The sequence below is a fragment of the Macrobrachium nipponense genome, chromosome 43 (assembly GCF_015104395.2).
Source record: "Macrobrachium nipponense isolate FS-2020 chromosome 43, ASM1510439v2, whole genome shotgun sequence".
In the NCBI taxonomy this organism is placed as follows: Eukaryota; Metazoa; Arthropoda; class Malacostraca; order Decapoda; family Palaemonidae; genus Macrobrachium; species Macrobrachium nipponense.
The window spans coordinates 27,954,946-27,973,247 of NC_061104.1; the positions used below are offsets into that span (position 1 = coordinate 27,954,946).

General features: G+C 44.2%; 1 protein-coding gene across 1 annotated transcript in view; it reads right to left on the reverse strand.

The window, feature by feature from the left end:
- Positions 1-18,302, reverse strand: part of LOC135213847 (ras GTPase-activating-like protein IQGAP1) — a 201,387-nt gene that overhangs the window by 135,192 nt on the left and 47,893 nt on the right. Inside the window, exon 4 of the mRNA XM_064247950.1 lies at positions 6,023-6,167. Within this exon, the coding sequence (XP_064104020.1) occupies positions 6,023-6,167 (145 nt within the window). The remainder of the gene's footprint in view (positions 1-6,022; positions 6,168-18,302) is intronic.

Sequence of the window (18,302 nt, forward strand, 5' to 3'; positions counted from 1 at the left end):
ATAACCTCATCTGTAAAAAAGACAACAGTGTTACAACTACTAGTCAGTGAACTAAACAGCAGCACAATACAGACTGACAGAAAATTAATTTATATCTAATTAATAAAAAATACAATTCAAATAAGTTTTTATGATGTATGATACTTAAGGTAAAGTTATAAACTTTTAGTAAATATCACAAATTTTTTAAAGTAATTTATGTTTTTCCAAGATACAAAAACCTGTGCCTTTTCACAGGAGCATTCTACAGTGCATACTGGAATCAGTGCTGTAACATTCTAGATAACCGGCAGTAGGTGGGTGAGTAAGGGGATCCCCCCCACTTACATGCTGTCACTAAGCACTTATTCCATCCTTAGCAGGGACTAAGAAAGGTGTTTGAGGTGGGGTTGTGATTAAAAGCTTTGGTCTGTATACCTAGGAAAAATACAAATTAAAAAAATCTTTTATACCTAAAAAAAAAATAATTACAGATTTGTTGTTTGTTCTTATAGGAATACAAACAATTGCCCTTTGAGGGGATCCACCCCCTTATAAGGAAGGTAGTCTCAACTGACAAGACAGGTTGAATCTCCACCAAGAAATGTCATGCCCCAAGGTTGAATCTCCACCAAGAAATGTCATGTCCCCTATCACAACAATGAGCAGGGGAGCAGTGACTCCTATCTCCTATTTGCTCTGGCATATGGATACCAGACAATAGGGCCCTGAGTCTCAGTAACCTCTTATGGGAACATCTCAGACTATAGCAATAACCCCAGCCCTACACCTAACCATTTTTGAGAGTGGATTGAGCTGCATTTTATTAGCTTAAGCTCTAACACTAGATGCTCACTTGCACCCGTGCCTATTTCAGAATGTACTAGACAAGCTGCTACCTCATAGAAATTGGAGAAGAGGGAAGAAATGGGCCAGTCACTCTACCATTCAACTATTGAGTATCTTAGGCAAGATGCTTTTCTTTTTGAAAGAACATTGGTTAACTACAAAACCAGTTTAGCAACCACCATAGGTCCCAAGAAGATAAGCTGGGAAACTATCCAGGTACTTATCAACAATGTCCTTAGACAAGACAGTAAAGGTGGTATGATGTCTCCAGACAATTGCCGTTATTACGTGTTATGAAAACATTGCAACAAAATGTATATTACAACAAAAATCCAGTGCTTGCTGGCACTAACAAAGCGGGGCTGACACTCTGGGCTAAGAAGTCATGTCCTTCTTAGGTAATACCTCACAACTGGCACTTGGCATAAAAGCACCTCATCCAAGTCACCACCGACAAAGCCCAAAAGAAAGGGCACCAAGAAAAACTTACCCCTCATCAGGGACTGAGGAAAATCCATTAGAAGTACATGACAAAACAAGAAAGGCAATACAACTGACTAATAACTTAGTCAAGGATAAGGATAACACGAAGACACTCTTGAGTGTAAGATCCTGGCCTAAGGCTTCTCTCAAGGGCTCATCCAGTGAACTGGCTTGGGCTGTAGGAGATAAGTCACACTCTGTTTTGGAAACAGAAGCTCCCAAGGAGGTTAAAACTGCTTGAAGTCTGCCTTGTGAACAGGTTAACTCCTTCAATAACAGATATCTATACCCTTCAGTCTGAACACCTAGCTTAAGGTAGGGCAATAGCTATTTGCTGCTCAGACTCACTTTGCAATCTGTTGATTAGAAACTGACAGAAAAGAGAGGATACTTCAAAACACTCATCACAGAAGATGGCCAACTTTAAGGATAGTGGGACAAAGGGGAATCTATCTAAGCAACTCAACCTAGAGAACCACTAAATCAAGAAACCATTTGGCATAGAACCAACAAGGAGCTACCAGGTCAGTCTGAGCCTCAGTGCAATTGACACTTCGTTGAGTGTTCAGTGAATTAGACCGAATGAAGGAAAGGTATAAATGTCCAATGTCACAAGGGTGTTGAAATGTGTCTTCTAGGAGCACCTAGGAATCTGGCACAAGGGAGCAAAATACTGGAAACTTCGTTTAACCGTGGCGAATAGGTCGATCACAGGTCTTCCCCAAAGCTCAAATAGCCTTTCCACCAAGTGGGGGGAATAAGGACCACTGTCCCTACTACCTGGCCCTAGTGGATGAGCCAGTTTGCTCAAACATTCCTTGTGGCTGAAATCTAACTGGCTGACAGCTCAACGGAATGGCAACCTGCTCATTAATATAATATATGACAAAGGTGAAGGGATACCTACCTCTGCTTGCAGATTTCTGCCACTATAGAACTGCTGTAGCTCATCAACACCTGAGTGACTCATCACATGCTCTTGGTTGGCCTGCAGGGTTAGCAGCCAAATCATGATGTGGAGATGAGATTCATCCTTTGCCCACTCACCTGAAGCCTACATACTGTTTAGGCTAATGCCTGTCAAACTTTTGAATTTTCTGATAACAGCAGCAAGTAAACTATAACAAGGTTCCCTTCATCCAACCATCATGCTAGGTCTCCTCTGAACCTCAGGTAACAAGTTAAGAGGGAAGACCACAACATACAGAATCTCTCCTGGGGAATTAACAACAGGGAAACAAGCTAGCTTGTTCTGTAAAACATCAGGAAATCCTCTGAACCAAAGATCAGACCATTCACCAGGGGTATTGACAAAGCAGGACCCTTCAGTCCTATATGATCCCCTGAAAGCAAGAGAAAGATCCTCTCCTAATAGAAGGATGATACACAAACCTGGCCTTCTGATCTCCATGGGAACAGTGAGTATGATCATTTTCAATGATATCAACCAACCAGATATGAAACCAAGGATGATCCATGACTGAAACAGGGTTATAGACCATAGTCATCCCTCCCCTCCCATAAGACCTCCCATGATTGGCAAAAGCCGTAGTAGAGGCCACAGGAGAGTGAGCAAGAGCTTCACTGTGCTCACTGACAAGGGGTCAAGGCAAAAGCACCACAGATTTTAGTGTTGTGGAGTATCTCAGTACCCAAAGGTATCTAAAACAATGACTTATCATGCTCTGACCATATCTGCATGTGTACAACCAAAAGACCATGCATGTATTGAATAAGAGGGCATCACTAATTCTGCTAGTGTAATTTGGCATTTGTACCATAGTAACAGCCTGGAACAGTCTACTTGTAGAAGTCATGGGGAGACTTGGGGTACAGGAAACCCCAATTCAATCCTACCTACGGTAGATGTCTCACTCGCAGACAGGAACACACTGCTACCAACCAAGCAAGGAGGAAGGCAATCACTTAAAAAAGTCCACAAGGACCTACTACGTACTTCCAATGCAAGGAAGGGACAGAGGAAAATTAAGGGGAGGGACAGAGAAAGAGTAATAAAAGAACATGCAATTCTTCACCTGAAATCTTACATTTTACTTTCTAATAGCAGTGCAGGAGAATTGGCTAGGCAAGGAAAGCAGACACTGATAGAGCGATATGGTAAATTCCAAGGGACATTTCAATGTCTCCTCTCTTCTTGGGACAAGTTTCGACTCAGGACAATTTTCACTATCAAATAGAACTGTTCTGAGAACCTCCTTACTCCTCCTGAAGAGTAAGGCGAATTAGCAGTGGAGTAGAAGTGTAATGACAGCCATAACTCATTGATCCACCATGCACCCACCTTCAAACCCTTTGAGGTGATCAAGGGAACCTCAACTAAGTCTGCTGGGGTGGCCACACCTGTGTCCAGTGCTGAGAAGGATTTCCCTTCTGTGAAACCCAGGGAAGGAACCCATGACTTTCATCTATTAAAAGGTTAAGCACCTTAACTAGTGCAGCACTGCAGACAGAGATCTTGTAGACTTTACCAAGGCTTAGTGATCCTGAAAACATATACACTCAGATTTGCATAATACTGAAGGAAGGAGACATCTACCTGTACCCAACATATTAGGAGTTAGAGATTGTGAGGCATGCACATGCATTTGGGGTCTTACCTGGTGGAGAATCCTGCACATTACACCAGACTCATCACGAGAGAGAGAGAGAGAGAGAGAGAGAGAGAGAGAGAGAGAGAGAGAGAGAGAGAGAGAGAGAGAGAGAATTAACAAGACTCATCATGTCAAAGGCGAGAACATTTCCTCCCAACAATACCAATGGATAGTTTTAAGCCTTTCTCCTTGTTCCCAAACCTTTTCCACTATGAAGGGGACTACCTCACACATTCCACACAGGAAAGATCAGGACTGCAGATCCTATCCCTACAAAAGTCCCAACATCAAAGGGGATCCATTGACAAGGAGGACATAAAGTGACACTTTCTCACTGTTCATTCTTCTTAGGAACAACCAAAAAAAAAAAAAAAAAAAAAAAAAAAAAAAAAAAAAAAAAAAAAAAAAAAAAAAAAAAAAACTACACATAGAGAAAAAGAAATTTCAACTGGGCAGTAGGCAGAAGTGCAACAAGACATCCTGACTGGCAGCTGGAGAATAAATGCTCACTAACTAAATTACCAATGAAGAATACTTCCACATAAAAAGCAATGGTTTGTACAGTAATACCTCACTCTTACACAACTTGAGTTGGGCAAATCCACAAAAGCATGAACTTTTCATTGGAACCTAATTATCATAAGCGAGTATTTCACAGACACGCAAACCCAAACACAACATTTTTTAATCCTAGAGAAACCCTGCGAAAGTATTTGTTTAATTTTGTATGTAATTTATAAGTTTTTAAGCTCTTATGTTTTAATTAAATAACACTTAATAAAAGTAATTATTCTCTCTCTCTTTTACTGAGATGAGAGAATTTTTATGGTACACGTACATATGTACTAAGTTTATTAATATTTTCAAATATTAATATAATAATAATAATAATAATAATAATAATAATAATAATATGACTGTAATTACAAAATCCATGTGATAGTATTTTAAAGAAATAAAATTTCTATTTCACTTTTAAGTATGAACAACTCTTCTCTATCTCTCTTAGAGACGAGAGAATTTTTATGGTACAAGTATATGTTTATTAATATTTTGAAATATTTATCCAAAGCTGTCAAATAAGTCAAGTAATCTGAAAGGATGGGGAGTGTTGCCATTAGCAGTCAATGATTTTTACATAATTCTCTCTCTCTCTCCATATGTATGTAATCTTCACACACTCCTATATTTTAAACCATTTATTTTTTAAGAGAAATATATTAAGCTAATTTTTAAATGAAATTGCAGTAACTTAACTTCATTTAAAAGTTAGCCTAATTACTTATATAAAGACAACTCTCTCTCTCTCTCTCTCTCTCTCTCTCTCTCTCTCTCTCTCTCTCTCTCTCTCTCTCTCTCTCTCTCTCTTTGTAGTTAGTGGTAGATAATCATTAATTGATCTATTTTTACCTTTACCGTCTAGAACTGTAAATGCACTGTTCAAAAACACACACGTAACTAAGAGTTATAATAGTCCAAATAAAAAGCACTGTTTGTTCATGAAAAGGAATTTCAGAACAGAAAAAGAGATAGCGTAATCTTCACACAATCCTGTTTTTATCAACCATTATTTCATTTTGTAAGGGTAGTTACTGTAATTTCATTTAAAAGTTAGCTTAATACCTAAGGAGCATGATTAAGGTCATATTTAGTGTTCAAACTCTTGAAGTAAGCATTTATTAGCATTTTTAGAGACCGTGCCAAACTTAAGCCAAAATTCCCCTTGTGCGAGGGGGTCTGAAACCTAACCCTGCATAAGTTCGGGGTATTACTGTATTCCCACAGGAACAATTAGCTTAAAAAATTTTGGAATCTTGGGTTAATAACTTGAAAAAATCAAAGAATGTGAGGACTATTTTCTTGAGTCAATAGTAGTATGACTGTTCTTTAGTAGCTTAAGCAGACCAAGAAATTAAGCCAATATAAGAGACAAAGTTATGAATCAAGTATTTTAACCATAATGTACTAACAAGCAACTTTCTTCTAACGTTTTCAAGAAGCCAAATGATAAACAGGATGTGGTACAGCACTGCGGTACAATGGCATCACTACTATCTATCTCTAGTATTAAAAATGTTATAAGTAACAGACATAATTACCTGAAAAATTCACTTTGCCATAAAGATTCTGAATTTGTGGAGCTATGCCCAGTCTGAATAAGAAAAGACTGAGAGCATGAAGACAAAACACAAGACGAGGCATGTTCTTTTTATCATAAACATCCGTTGTCTCAGGATAAAATATCTGTGAAACAAAACCAAAATTAAAAATTGTAAAACATTATAATATGTACATATTCCAATTAAACAAAACTGTGCTTAAATAAATAAGATTTAATGCACTACTTTTACTCCTAAAACTGCACTACTTTTACTCCTAAAACCAACTGAATTTCTTTCATCAGCTTATCCAAACCCTTTTAAAAAACTGCTTAAGCTTTAAAATCATAGTTCATCACAGTGAGTGACCATAGATAATGACACTAAATTATCTCCTTGCAATGCCCTAGATGAGAATGAAAATTACCATGAATTTCTTGATCCCTTTTACATTAAAAAAATAAAAAAAAACTTTATATGAAATATTTCAAGAATTACTAACACAGAAATTTATTTATCATTAGTAAGAAAAACTTTTATTTCAGAAACACACTATATGATAAAAATGGTTAATTGTACAGTAAAAAAAAAATCACAATTTATCGTAAAATGATATTGTTATAATACAATAAAGTTTCATACATACTTACCTGACAGATATATACTTAGCTAAGACTCCGTCGTCCCCGACAGAAATTCAAATTTCGCGCCACTCGCTACAGGTAGGTCAGGTGATCTACCGGCCTGCCCTGGGCGGCAGGACTAGGAACCATTCCCGTTTTCTATCATATTTTCTCTCTTCCACCTGTCTCCTGCGGGGAGGCTGGGTGGGCCATAATCGTATATATCTGCCAGGTAAGTATGTATATGAAACTTTATTGTATCATAACAATATCATTTTCATACAATCAACTTACCTGTCATAATATGTACTTAGCTGATTGGCACCCTTTGGTGGAGGGTAAGAGACAGCTAATTCTGGAATAGACAGGTAAACAACATATGTTGTAGGTATAAATAAAACCTTGGTTCCGTCCTGATAGGTGGTAGACTTCGTGGGTGTTTGCCCAGTAGTCTGCATCACCTCAAGAAACTTTAGCGAGATATATGATCTATGGCCAAGAGTTCTTGTGGGTCTGCCGATGGGGTCTTATCCGCTTACTCGGCAGAGCCTGAAAGGACTTTGTCAATGGGTGCTGATCCACTTATATGACAATACACCTTATGAAGGAGCATACAACCAATCCCGACCACCTGATCCTAACCACATGTTAGAAATAAAGATTGTTCCGAGTTATCCCCCGAACTCTTCACAACAACCATAACTCAAAAAACCCAATACGCACACATACATAAATTTCAAAAAAAAATTTTTATACTCATCTAATAAGATATCACAAGAGTTTCTTACTGAACAACAGTGACTGGCCGCCTGTGCGGCACCAAGTCCTTTTTGTTAGAAGAGACTCTAGAACATATCTACAAAGAATGTAAGTATATACTTAAGGATTGGTGTTGGCTCCCAGACCCAGGATCGTATCCGCCGACACGAAAGGACCCAGAGAAAAACATTTCTCATATGTCACACGAACGTCTCTCAAGTAATGAGATGCAAATACTGAGTTGCATCTCCAAAATGTCGTATCTATGATGTTTTTAAGTGACATATTCTTTTGAAACGAGAGAGACGTTGCTACTGCTCTCACTTCATGAGCTTTCACTCTCAACAGTCGGAACTCTTCGTCAGGACAGATCTTATGCGCGTCTGTAATGACGTTTCTCACAAAGAATGCAAGAGCATTCTTGGACATCAGTCTTGTGGGGTCTTTTACCGCGCACCCCAAGACCTTGTCTAGAGCCTCCCATCTGGTGTTTTCTCTGAAGGTAGAATTTTAGAGCTCTTACAGGACATAGAGACCTCTCTGCTTCTCTGCCTACGAGACTCGATAAGCCTTTAACCTCGAAGGACTTAGGCCAGTGATTCGTGGGATTCTCGTTTTTAGCTAAAAACAGGGTTTTAAACGAGCAAATAGCCGAGTCTCCCTTGAATCCTACTTTATCCTCCAGAGCATGTAATTCACTAATTCTCTTTGCCGTAGCTAAAGATAATAGGAATAGGCATTTCCTAGTGATGTCTCGAAACGACGCCAGATGAGGAGGTTCGAACCTTTCGGATGACAGGAACTTGAGTACCACGTCTAGGTTCCAGTTAGGAGGGACCGGTTCCTTAGACTTCGTAGTCTCAAAGGATCTTATGAGATCGTGGAGATCCTTGTTATCTGCCAGATCTAATCCTCTATTCCTGAAGACTGCCGAAAGCATACTTCTGTATCCCTTTATTGTGGATACAGCTAGATGAGATTCTTCTCTCAGGAATAGAAGGAAATCCGCAATTTCCGCTACAGAGGTAGTGGAGGAGGACAACTTCTTAGTTCTGCACCACCTTCTAAAAACCTCCCACTTGGACTGATATACTTGTCTAGTGGAGGTTCTGCGGGCTCTCGCGATCGCGCTTGCAACTTTACGAGAAAATCCTCTCGCTCTGACGAGTCTTTCGGTAGTCGAAAGGCAGTCAGAGCGAGAGCGGGGAGGTTTTGATGATACCTCTGGAAGTGTGGCTGTTTGAGAAGATCCATCCTTCTTGGGAGGGATCTGGGAAAATCTACCATCCACTCCACCACCTCCGTGAACCAGTCTTGTGCCGGCCAAAAGGGGGCTATCAATGTCATCCTCGTCCCCTTTGAAGCCACAAATTTTTTCAGCACTAGTCCCAGGATTTTGAACGGAGGAAAAGTGTAGACGTCTACGTGAGACCAGTCTAGTAGGAAGGCGTCGACTATCAGAGCTCTGGGGTCTTCCACGACCGAGCAATAGACTGCCAGCCTTTTGGAGAGGAACGTGGTGAAGAGATCCACATGAGGAGTCCCCCAAAGAGACCAGAGATCTTGACACACATCTTTGTGTAGAGTCCACTCTGTGTGAAGGACCTGGTTCCTCCTGCTGAGCCTGTCCGCCCTCACATTCCTTTCTCCCTGAACGAACCTTGTAAGCAGGGAGATGTTCCTGAGACGTCCAAAGCAGAAGATCTCTTGCAAGTTCATAGAGGAACAAGGAGTGAGTCCCTCCTTGTTTCCGAATGTAGGCAAGTGCTGTGGTGTTGTCCACATTTACTTGAACTACTTTGTTTGAAACAAGAGGTTCTAGACTCTTCAGAGCCAGGTGTACGGCGAAGAGCTCTTTGCAGTTTATGTGCCAAGACACCTGTGCTGCTTCCCAGGTGCCTGACACTTCCTTCGAGCCTAATGTTGCTCCCCAACCTTTCTCCGAAGCGTCGGAGTACAACACTAGGTTTGGGTTCTGGATTTTCAGGGAGATTCCTTTGTTCTCCTTCAGAGGGGGCAACCACCATTCCAAGTGAGGTCTCATCTCCACTGGAATGTGAAAGGCGTCTGAAAGATGTCCGGTCTTCCAACTCCAAGACCTCTTGAGGAAGAATTGAAGTGGACGTAAATGAAGTCTTCCTAGTGGGAAGAACTGTTCGAGCGAGGAAAGGGTCCCTAGAAGGCTCAGCCATTCCCTCGCCGAAGTCTGTTCCTTCCCCCCTAAGAAGAGAGAGACTTTCTGCAAACCTTTTGCGATTCTCTCTTGCGAAGGAAATACTCGAAAACCCGAGAATCCATCTGAATCCCCAGATAGACTAAGTTCTGTCTGGGGGTCAGCTGTGACTTCTCGAGGTTTACGAGTAATCCCAACGATCTGATCAGGTTTAGTGTCAACGTAAGGTCCTCCAAGCACTGTCTCAAGATCTGGCCCTGATGAGCCAGTCGTCCAGATACAGAGAGATATTTACACCTTTGAGGTGAAGAAACCTCGCCACATTCTTCATCAGGCTTGTGGAAGACCTGAGGAGCTGTGGAAAGGCCGAAACACAAGGCTCTGAACCTGAAAGATCCTTCCCCCCAGTCATGAAACGGAGGTACTTTGTTCTTCGATGAAGGGTGGATCGAGGGACGTGAAAATAGGCGTCCTGGAGATCCAGAGACACCATCCAATCTCCTTGTCGCATAGCCGCAAGGACTGAGGCAGAAGTCTCCATCGAGAACTTCTCCTTCTGAACAAATTTGTTCAGAGAGCTGACGTCTAGTACCGGTCTCCAGCCTCCCGAGGCCTTCGCAACCAGAAAAAGGCAATTGTAAAACCTAGGGAGTTTTGATCCAGTACTAGTTCATCGCTCTCTTGTCCCACATCTGATCCACCATCAATCGAAGAGTATCCCTCAGCACAGGATCTTGTACTTGGCTGACAGTTCCCGCGGAGTTGAAGTCAGGGGAGGACTGTCCAGGAAAGGGATAAGATATCCTTTCCTTATTACAGACATGATGAAGCGTCTGTGTTGATACGTGCCCAGGACTCCACAAATCCCAGGAGCCTGGCACCTACTGGTGCTTGGAGGAGAGAAGCTTCACTTTCCCTTCTTAAAGGGACGAAAGGCAGACCTACCTCTCTTCTCAGGAGCCTTCCTTCTTGAGGGAGCTCTGGAGGTAGGGCCACCTCGAAAGGGCTGAACCGATGTACTCGGTCCTTTCCTTTTTTTCCGCCGCAGTAGCAGGTTTCTTCTTCCTTGCTGACTGGGTAAGAAGGTCTTGATTTGTCGCCTTCTCAGTTAATGAACGAGAAATGTCCTTCACTAACTGAGAAGGAAACAAAAAGTCCGATAATGGAGAGTACAGTAGTGCTGCCCTTTGGGAGTGGGAGACTGCTTTAGTCAAAAAGGCACTAAAGACTGTCCTCTTCTTAAGAAGACCTGCTCCAAATAAAGAGGAGATCTCAAACGAGCCATCCTGTACCGCTTTGTCAATACATGACAGAATACACAGGAGAACTTCTGGGTCGAGTCCTTCTGAATCATGGGCCATCTTGGACATCACCCAAGGGACTAATCTAAGAAGTTGAAAACTTCTATACATGGAAGAGTCCTTGAGGAGATGATCCAGCTCTGAAATGCCCCAAGTCACACGGGCAGAGTTCAAACCTTGCCTTCGTGACGCATCGACTAAGGTTGAAAAGTCCGCTTCTGCCGAAGACGGAAGAGAAATGCCCATATTCTCTCCCATCTGATACCAAATGCCCCGTTTACCAGCGAGTCTCGCTGGGGGCATGCAGAAGACCGTTCTGACCAACTCCTTCTTCGAATCCATCCAAGAATTTAAAGACTGAAGAGCCCTATTCATAGAAATGGCGGGCTTCATTCTTAGAAAAGACGAAGACTTCTTCGCCTTTGCGCTCGAGAACAGAGAGCGCGGAGAAGGAGGAGCGGCAGGGGTTAAATCGTCTCCATATTCTTCCAGAAGCAGGGCTGTCAATACTTTGTAGTTAGATAGTCCTTCTCTTCCATGATACTCGTCTTCCGAGTTTTCCTCCAACTCGGGGTCTAGAGGAGTCTCCGTAGACAAATCAGGACGTCTTTCCTCTGGGGGAGACAAACTCCTGATAGGAGAGGGACTAAGGGAATGATAATCCTTCCTTTTCAAAGTCTGAGCTTTAAGAGAAGCTTCCTTCTTGGTTGGCGCCAAAAGCCTAGGCTTCTCCCCATAAAAGGATGACGCTTCTCGTCCGCCGAGCGTCCTGGCTGACGCCTCGCGCTTGGCTGACTGCTGACGTCTGGATGACGCCTCGCTCTCAACTGGCGTCCTGACTGGCGCCAAAACCTTGGCTGGCGCCTTGCGCTTAAATGACGCTCTGTATGACCCCTCGCGCCTGTAAGACGCCTCACGTCTATCTGGCGTCACGTCTCTGACATAAGGTTCTCTCGATCTCGATCTAGAAACCGAAACCTCTTCAGCATGTTTGGAAGACGAAGCTTCACGTCTGCAAGACGCCTCGCGTTTTGCAGGAGAGAGAGGACGAGACTTTTTGATTGGAAAGCGAAACGTCCTTCTTACAGGAGGATCTCTCGCTAACACTCCCACCAATGAGGCTAGCTGTTCTTGTACAGCAAGGAGAATTTTCCTTGAAGCTTCTCCCACGTCATCTTCAATCGGGGGAGAAGTAGAAGGCAAGCGGTCCGCTACGTCCATGTAGGGAGACGTTGACGCCACCTTCGCCTTTTTGATAGACGAGGGAGCTTCATCTGAGAAGCGCTCCGGGCTTGAATCCAATTCAGGTTCTCTCAAATGCCGTTTCAGTGGCCTAGAAAGGTCCGAATCCTTCCACCCTCGTTTAGGTGAAGGAGAGGGAGAGGAAGAGAAACACTCTCGCAGGACGCTTTTTCTATAGCGGCCCTGAGCAGCCTGAATCGAAACAGAGCCTGCTGAAGGGACGTCTGACCGTTGGGGATTCCCCACGACCTCCTTAAGGCTTTCGACTTTCCTTCTCCTCTGGGCATGGGAGCTTGGAAGAGGTCTAGGCCTGGGAGCGTCGCAGGACGATCAAACGCCCCCTCCACAACACTGGGAGCACTCACTTCACTGAACATTTCACTTTCACTATCCTTCCCTTGTAAGACTGCCATTTTGGACTTCATCTTATGAATAGTAGCCTTCAGATCGGCGATTTCAGAGGCCGATTCTGAAAGTAAAGCTTGTGAAGTCGACATAGAGGGAGAATCAAAATCATCAAGATTAGATATAGGGTCAATAAAAGGCTCAATAGGCCTTGTACTCACACCTTTCAAATGTCTAACCCTATCCCTCTCTAACTTCTTCAAATAAGAAGTTAAAGTCTTCCATTCTTCTGCATTAATCCCTCACATTCATGACAGGTATTAGTAGAAGAACATTGAAAACCCCCTACATTTACGACATACAGTGTGAGGATCAACCGAAGCCTTCGGTATCCTCACCCTGCAGCCTACATTCACACACATTCTCACACTCACATTTGAGTCAGACATACTGAGAAAAATCAAAAAGCAAGTCCAAATTCAGTCCACAGTAGCGAATGCCAAAAACCACAATCCAGATACGTCGCCAAAAAGCCGAGAAATGATGATCAAAAGGTTGAAATAAGAATCCAAGTCAGGAGGTAATAACAACAATGTTGATACCACCGGCGACAGAGAAAATATGATAGAAAACGGGAATGGTTCCTAGTCCTGCCGCCCAGGGCAGGCCGGTAGATCACCTGACCTACCTGTAGCGAGTGGCGCGAAATTTGAATTTCTGTCGGGGACGACGGAGTCTTAGCTAAGTATATATCTGACAGGTAAGTTGATTGTATGAAAATGTTATTGTTATAATACAATTAAGTTTGTTCATACTTACCTGGCAGATATATATATAGCTGTATTTTCTGACGTCCGACAGAATTTAAAAACTCGCGGCACACGTAGTGGGCGGCCAGGTGGTAGTACCCATTCCCGCCGCTGGGAGGCGGATATCAGGAAACCATTCCATTTTCTATTCATATTTTATCCATGCCACTGTCTCCTGAGGGAGGAGGGTGGGCACTCTAATTATATATATCTGCCAGGTAAGTATGAACAAACTTAATTGTATTATAACAATAACATTTTGTTCATGAAACTTACCTGTCAGATATATATATAGCTGAATCCCACCTTCGGATGGTGGGAAGAGACAGAATAGGATTTTTAGGAAACTTAAATTAAGTAGATGATGTACATCTTGGTTCCTTACCTGTTAGCAAAGTAGACTCTGTGATTACTGTCACTTAAGCCTGCTTCTGCTTTAATCAGAGTTGCCAGCCAGGTGGAGACCTGTAGTGCTGGTGCGCTCTGGATGCTCTGTCAACGGGACGTGACCTCAACGTGACAAGACCATCGAGCCAAACATAGAGAGGCTACGAAGCAACTGACCACCACCTGACCAACTAACCAAAAACCCCTGACAGTTAATCTAAAGAATGGGAGATTTTCACAGATCTCACCATCAACCAAAAACACAACAATAAAACTAACCTATTCTAAGCTAAGGGATAGGGAGAGAGCTACCTTCAGCCCCCAAAACTGTGTCCGCAGAAATGTATGGCCCGGGCCCAAAGAACTACAGTTCTCGTAAATCGTTCTCACATCCCGAAGGTAATGTGAGGCAAATACGGAATTGCTCCTCCAAAAGTGCTATCAAGGATATCCTTGATAGACAATATTCCTTTGGAAGGCAAGAGAGGTAGCTACGGCTCTGACTTCGTGAGCTTTCACTTGTAAGAGGCTCAAATCAGTCTTCTGGCAAGATGAATGAGCCTCTTTAATGACGTCCTCAGAGAAAGCCACAGCATTCTTTGACAAAGGCAATTCTGGTCTTTCACCGAGCACCAGAGATTACCTGAGGGACCTCTTACCTCTTTAGTTCTGTGAATATAGAACTTGAGAGCCCTGACAGGGCACAGGGCTCTCTCTGGTTCTTGACCCACGAGACTCGACATACCTTTGATCTCAAAGCTCTTGGGCCAAGGGTTAGACGGGTTCTCATTCTTAGCCAAGAAAGTTGGACTCAACGAGCAGACAGCGTTGTCCCCCTTGAAGCCACTTGGCTACTGAACGCTTGGATTTCACTAACTCTCTTCGCCGTCGCCAGAGAAGTTAGAAAAAGCGCTTCTTCGTCAAGTTCCGCAGAGACGCTTCGTGGGAGAGGCTCAAAAGGACTTGACATTAAATGTTTAAGAACCCACATCGAGGTTCCAAGAAGGCGGTCTCGCTTGTGGAATCTTGGTGGTTTCAAATGATTCCAAGAGGTCGTCGGAGATCCTTGTTGTCAGAGAGGCCAGTCCTCTGTGTCAAAAAACGGCCGACAACATACTTTTATCCCATCCTTAATGGTCGGGACTGCCAATTTTTGCACATTTCGAGTAGGAAAAGCAAAAAAATCGGCTATCTGGTTCACAGAGGTCGTGAAGAGGAAATTCCTTCCTTTCTGCACCAGGCCCTGAAGGAGGCCCACTTTCAATTGGTAAACAGCTCTTGAAGAGGCTCTTCTAGCATTAGCGATTGCTCTCGCAGCTGCTTTCGAAAAACCCTCTCGCTATGGCCAACTTTTCGAGTCTGAACGCGGTCAGATCCAGAGCGGAGAGGTTTGGTGATACCTTTCGAAGTGAGGCTGTTTGAGTAGATCTCTCCTCCAGGGCAACGTCCTTGGGAAGTCCACAAGGAATGTCATGACCTCTGTGAACCATTCTCTTGCTGGCCACATCGGGGCGATCAGGGTCAACCTTGTCCCTTCTGAAGCTGCGAACTTCCTCATGACTTCCCCCATGATCTTGAATGGAGGAAAAAGCGTAGGCTGTCCAACTCCAGAGCAATGGCATCCACCGCAACTTGCTCCTGGATACCAGGACCGGGGAGCAATACAGAGGAAGCCTATTCGTCCTCGACGTCGCGAACAGGTCAACTAAGAGGACGTCCTCACAACTTCCATAGTTGCTGACACACTTCTTGGTGTAAGGTCACTCTGTTGGCAGGATTTGATCTTGTCGACTGAGAAGGTCCGCTCTTGACGTTCTGTACCCCTGCGACGAATCTCGTCAGAATCTTGATCTGTTTCACATCTTGCCCATAGCAGAAACTTCCCTTGCCAGGTGAAAATGAAAAAAGGGATCGGGAGCGAGTTCCTCCCTGATTCTTCAGATATGCAAGGGCTGTGGTGCTTTCCGAGTTGACTTGGATGACCTTGCCTGTCACTTTGTCTTCGAAGAACTGCAGCGACAGGAAGATCGCTGCTAGTTCTTTCACATTGATGTGCCAGGCTACCTGTTCCCCACTCCAGGAGCCTGACACTTCTCCCCTCCTAGTGTTGCCTCCCCAAGGGAACCGGAAATGGTAAGGTCGTGAAAACAACACTAGGTGCGGGAACTCAGAAGATTTGGTTTAGGGATAAGCCCTCTCGCAACTTCTGAGGGTCGAGCCACATCTTAAGTGGCTTTTTACTGTATTTGAGATCTTCAAGATCACATTCAGATCCTCCTTGGCTTTCCATTCTTCCGCTAGGAAAAATTGAAGAGGCCTGAGGTGCAGTCTTCCCAAGGAGACAAACTTTTTCCAGCGAGGAAATGGTGCCCAGCAGACTCATCCATTCCCTCGCCGAGCAAGTCTCTCTCTAGGAAGGGCTGAGACTTTTCTCTAAGTCTAGGCGCTGACGAGTTCCATGGACGGAAAACGCCTGAAAAGCCACTGAATCCATCTGAATCCCCAGATACACGATGGACTGTGTCGGGGTCAGATGTGACTTTTCGGAGTTGACTAAAAGTCCAGGGACTTGCTAAGGCTAAAGTTGACTGAAGGTCCTTCAGACATTTTCCTTTCGACGACGCTCTGATCAACCAACTCGTCGAGGTATAGGGATATTCTGATCCCTGAAGAATGTAACCACCTCGCTACATTCTTCATTATTACGGTAAAGACCATCGGGGCCGAGCTGAGACTGACAAAGGGCTCTGAATTGCATACTCTGTTCCTAAGACGAATCTCAGGTACTTCCTTGTAAAAGAGGGTGGACAGGGACGTGAAAGGTACGCGTCTTGCAGGTCTAGGGACACCATTCCAGTCGCCAAGGTCTCAAGGCTCCTAACACTGACTGAGACGTCTCCATCTTGAACTTGCTTTTTTCTACAAAAAGATTGAGCCTGCTTACATCCAGGACTGGGCGCCAACCCGACGACTGCTTCGGTACCAGGAGAAAATCCTGTTGTAGAAGCCATGGTGACCCCAGGTCCACGACTTGCTCCACTGCTCTTTTTTCGATCATACTGATCTAAAAGATCGAAAAGGATGCGTTTTCTTCTCTCCCTGAGTAAGACGGGGAAAAGGTCTGCTGGGAGTTGATGTTAGAAGAGGAGGATGCAAAAAGGGGATCTTGTACCCTTGTTCTACGATCTTGAGAGTCCAAGGGTCCGCCCCTCTCTGTATCCATGCATCCGCAAAAAAACTTTAGTCTGGCCCCGACTGGCGTCCTTGAAGGACATGTCTTCATTTGGTTGACTTAGGTTTAAAGGAAGCTCTTCCTCTTGAAAGTCCTCTCCCTCGAGGAGATGCTCTCAAGGGAGGAGCTCCGCGAAAGGGTTTAACTTTCTTCGGAGGTCTCACAAACGATGATGTAGAAGGAACTGCTGGATGCCTCGAGGACTGTGCTAAAAGGTCCTGGGTCGCCTTCTCCTGCAAACTAGTCACTAGATCTTTTTACCATCGTCTGGGGGAAGAGATGGTTCGAAAGAGGAGAAAGAGCAATTCCGCTTTCTGAGCGGGAGTAAACCGACTTTGCGGAAATTGAAACAAAGAAGAGCTCTTGTTTCTTAAGGAAAGAAAGCTGTTCCAAACTGCGAAACTAGCTCTTCCGAAACCATCCCTGACGGCCTTGTCCATACATGACAACACACTGGACAGCTCCCCCAGACTGAGAGAGTCAGGGATTCTAGATTGAAGGTCCAGAACTCCCAAGCACCAGTCCAAGAAGTTGAACTCTCCCAACAAGTGCGCAGCAGTCCTTTCAAGTGGTGGTCCGTCTTCCGTAGGAGTCCAGGACACCTTTGCAGCTGATAAGAGGGACCTCCTCTGGGCGTCCACTAAGCTGGAGAAGTCCCCAAGTGCAGACGAAGAACTTCACACCCAACGTCGTTCCTTGGTCTCATACCAAACGCCTCCTTTCCGGCGAGCTCTAGAAGGGAGGAAGGGCGAAGTCGTCTTGCCTGATCCTTCCTTCGAGTCATGAAGTCTGGAGCTTCTTGAAAGCCCTCTTGGTTGAAAGAGAAGTCTTCATTTCAACAAACTCGGTGTCTTGAATGGACGTGGAAGACGAAAGTTGCGAGGGAGGAGACCTAGGAGCTGCCGGCTGAAAACTTGTCCCCGAAGGACAAACGTAAACAGCTCACAAGAAACATTATAGTCCGAGACAGAAGAAACCAAAGGAGGTTCCTCTTCCAACCGAGCTCGCTGGACTACTATGTTCCCCTTCTTCTCTAAGAGGAACCGGTGATCGTCCATCCGGAGAGGGCGTACGTCCAAGCAGGTCTAGGCTTAAACAAAGACTTCTGCTGCCTAGAAGTTGACGCTTCAGGCACGGACTCGTCCTTACGATGATCCTTAACAACTTGCAGAAGGAAGAACGTCGTTGGGTTTGCGTCGAGCGTCCTGTGAAACGACGGAGACCTGCCTTACTTCTAACTGAAGATGTCTTATGCTTCTTCATAGTACTACGTAACTAAGAAATCCTTATGGGGAGACAACGCTCTCCAAGCGTCCTGACGAGAGGCCTCAAAAGCGTTTCCTGCTTAGCATGGAAAGCGTCCTGCTGAGCGTCCTGCCTTGTTCGAAAAGCGTCCTGCTTAGAACGGA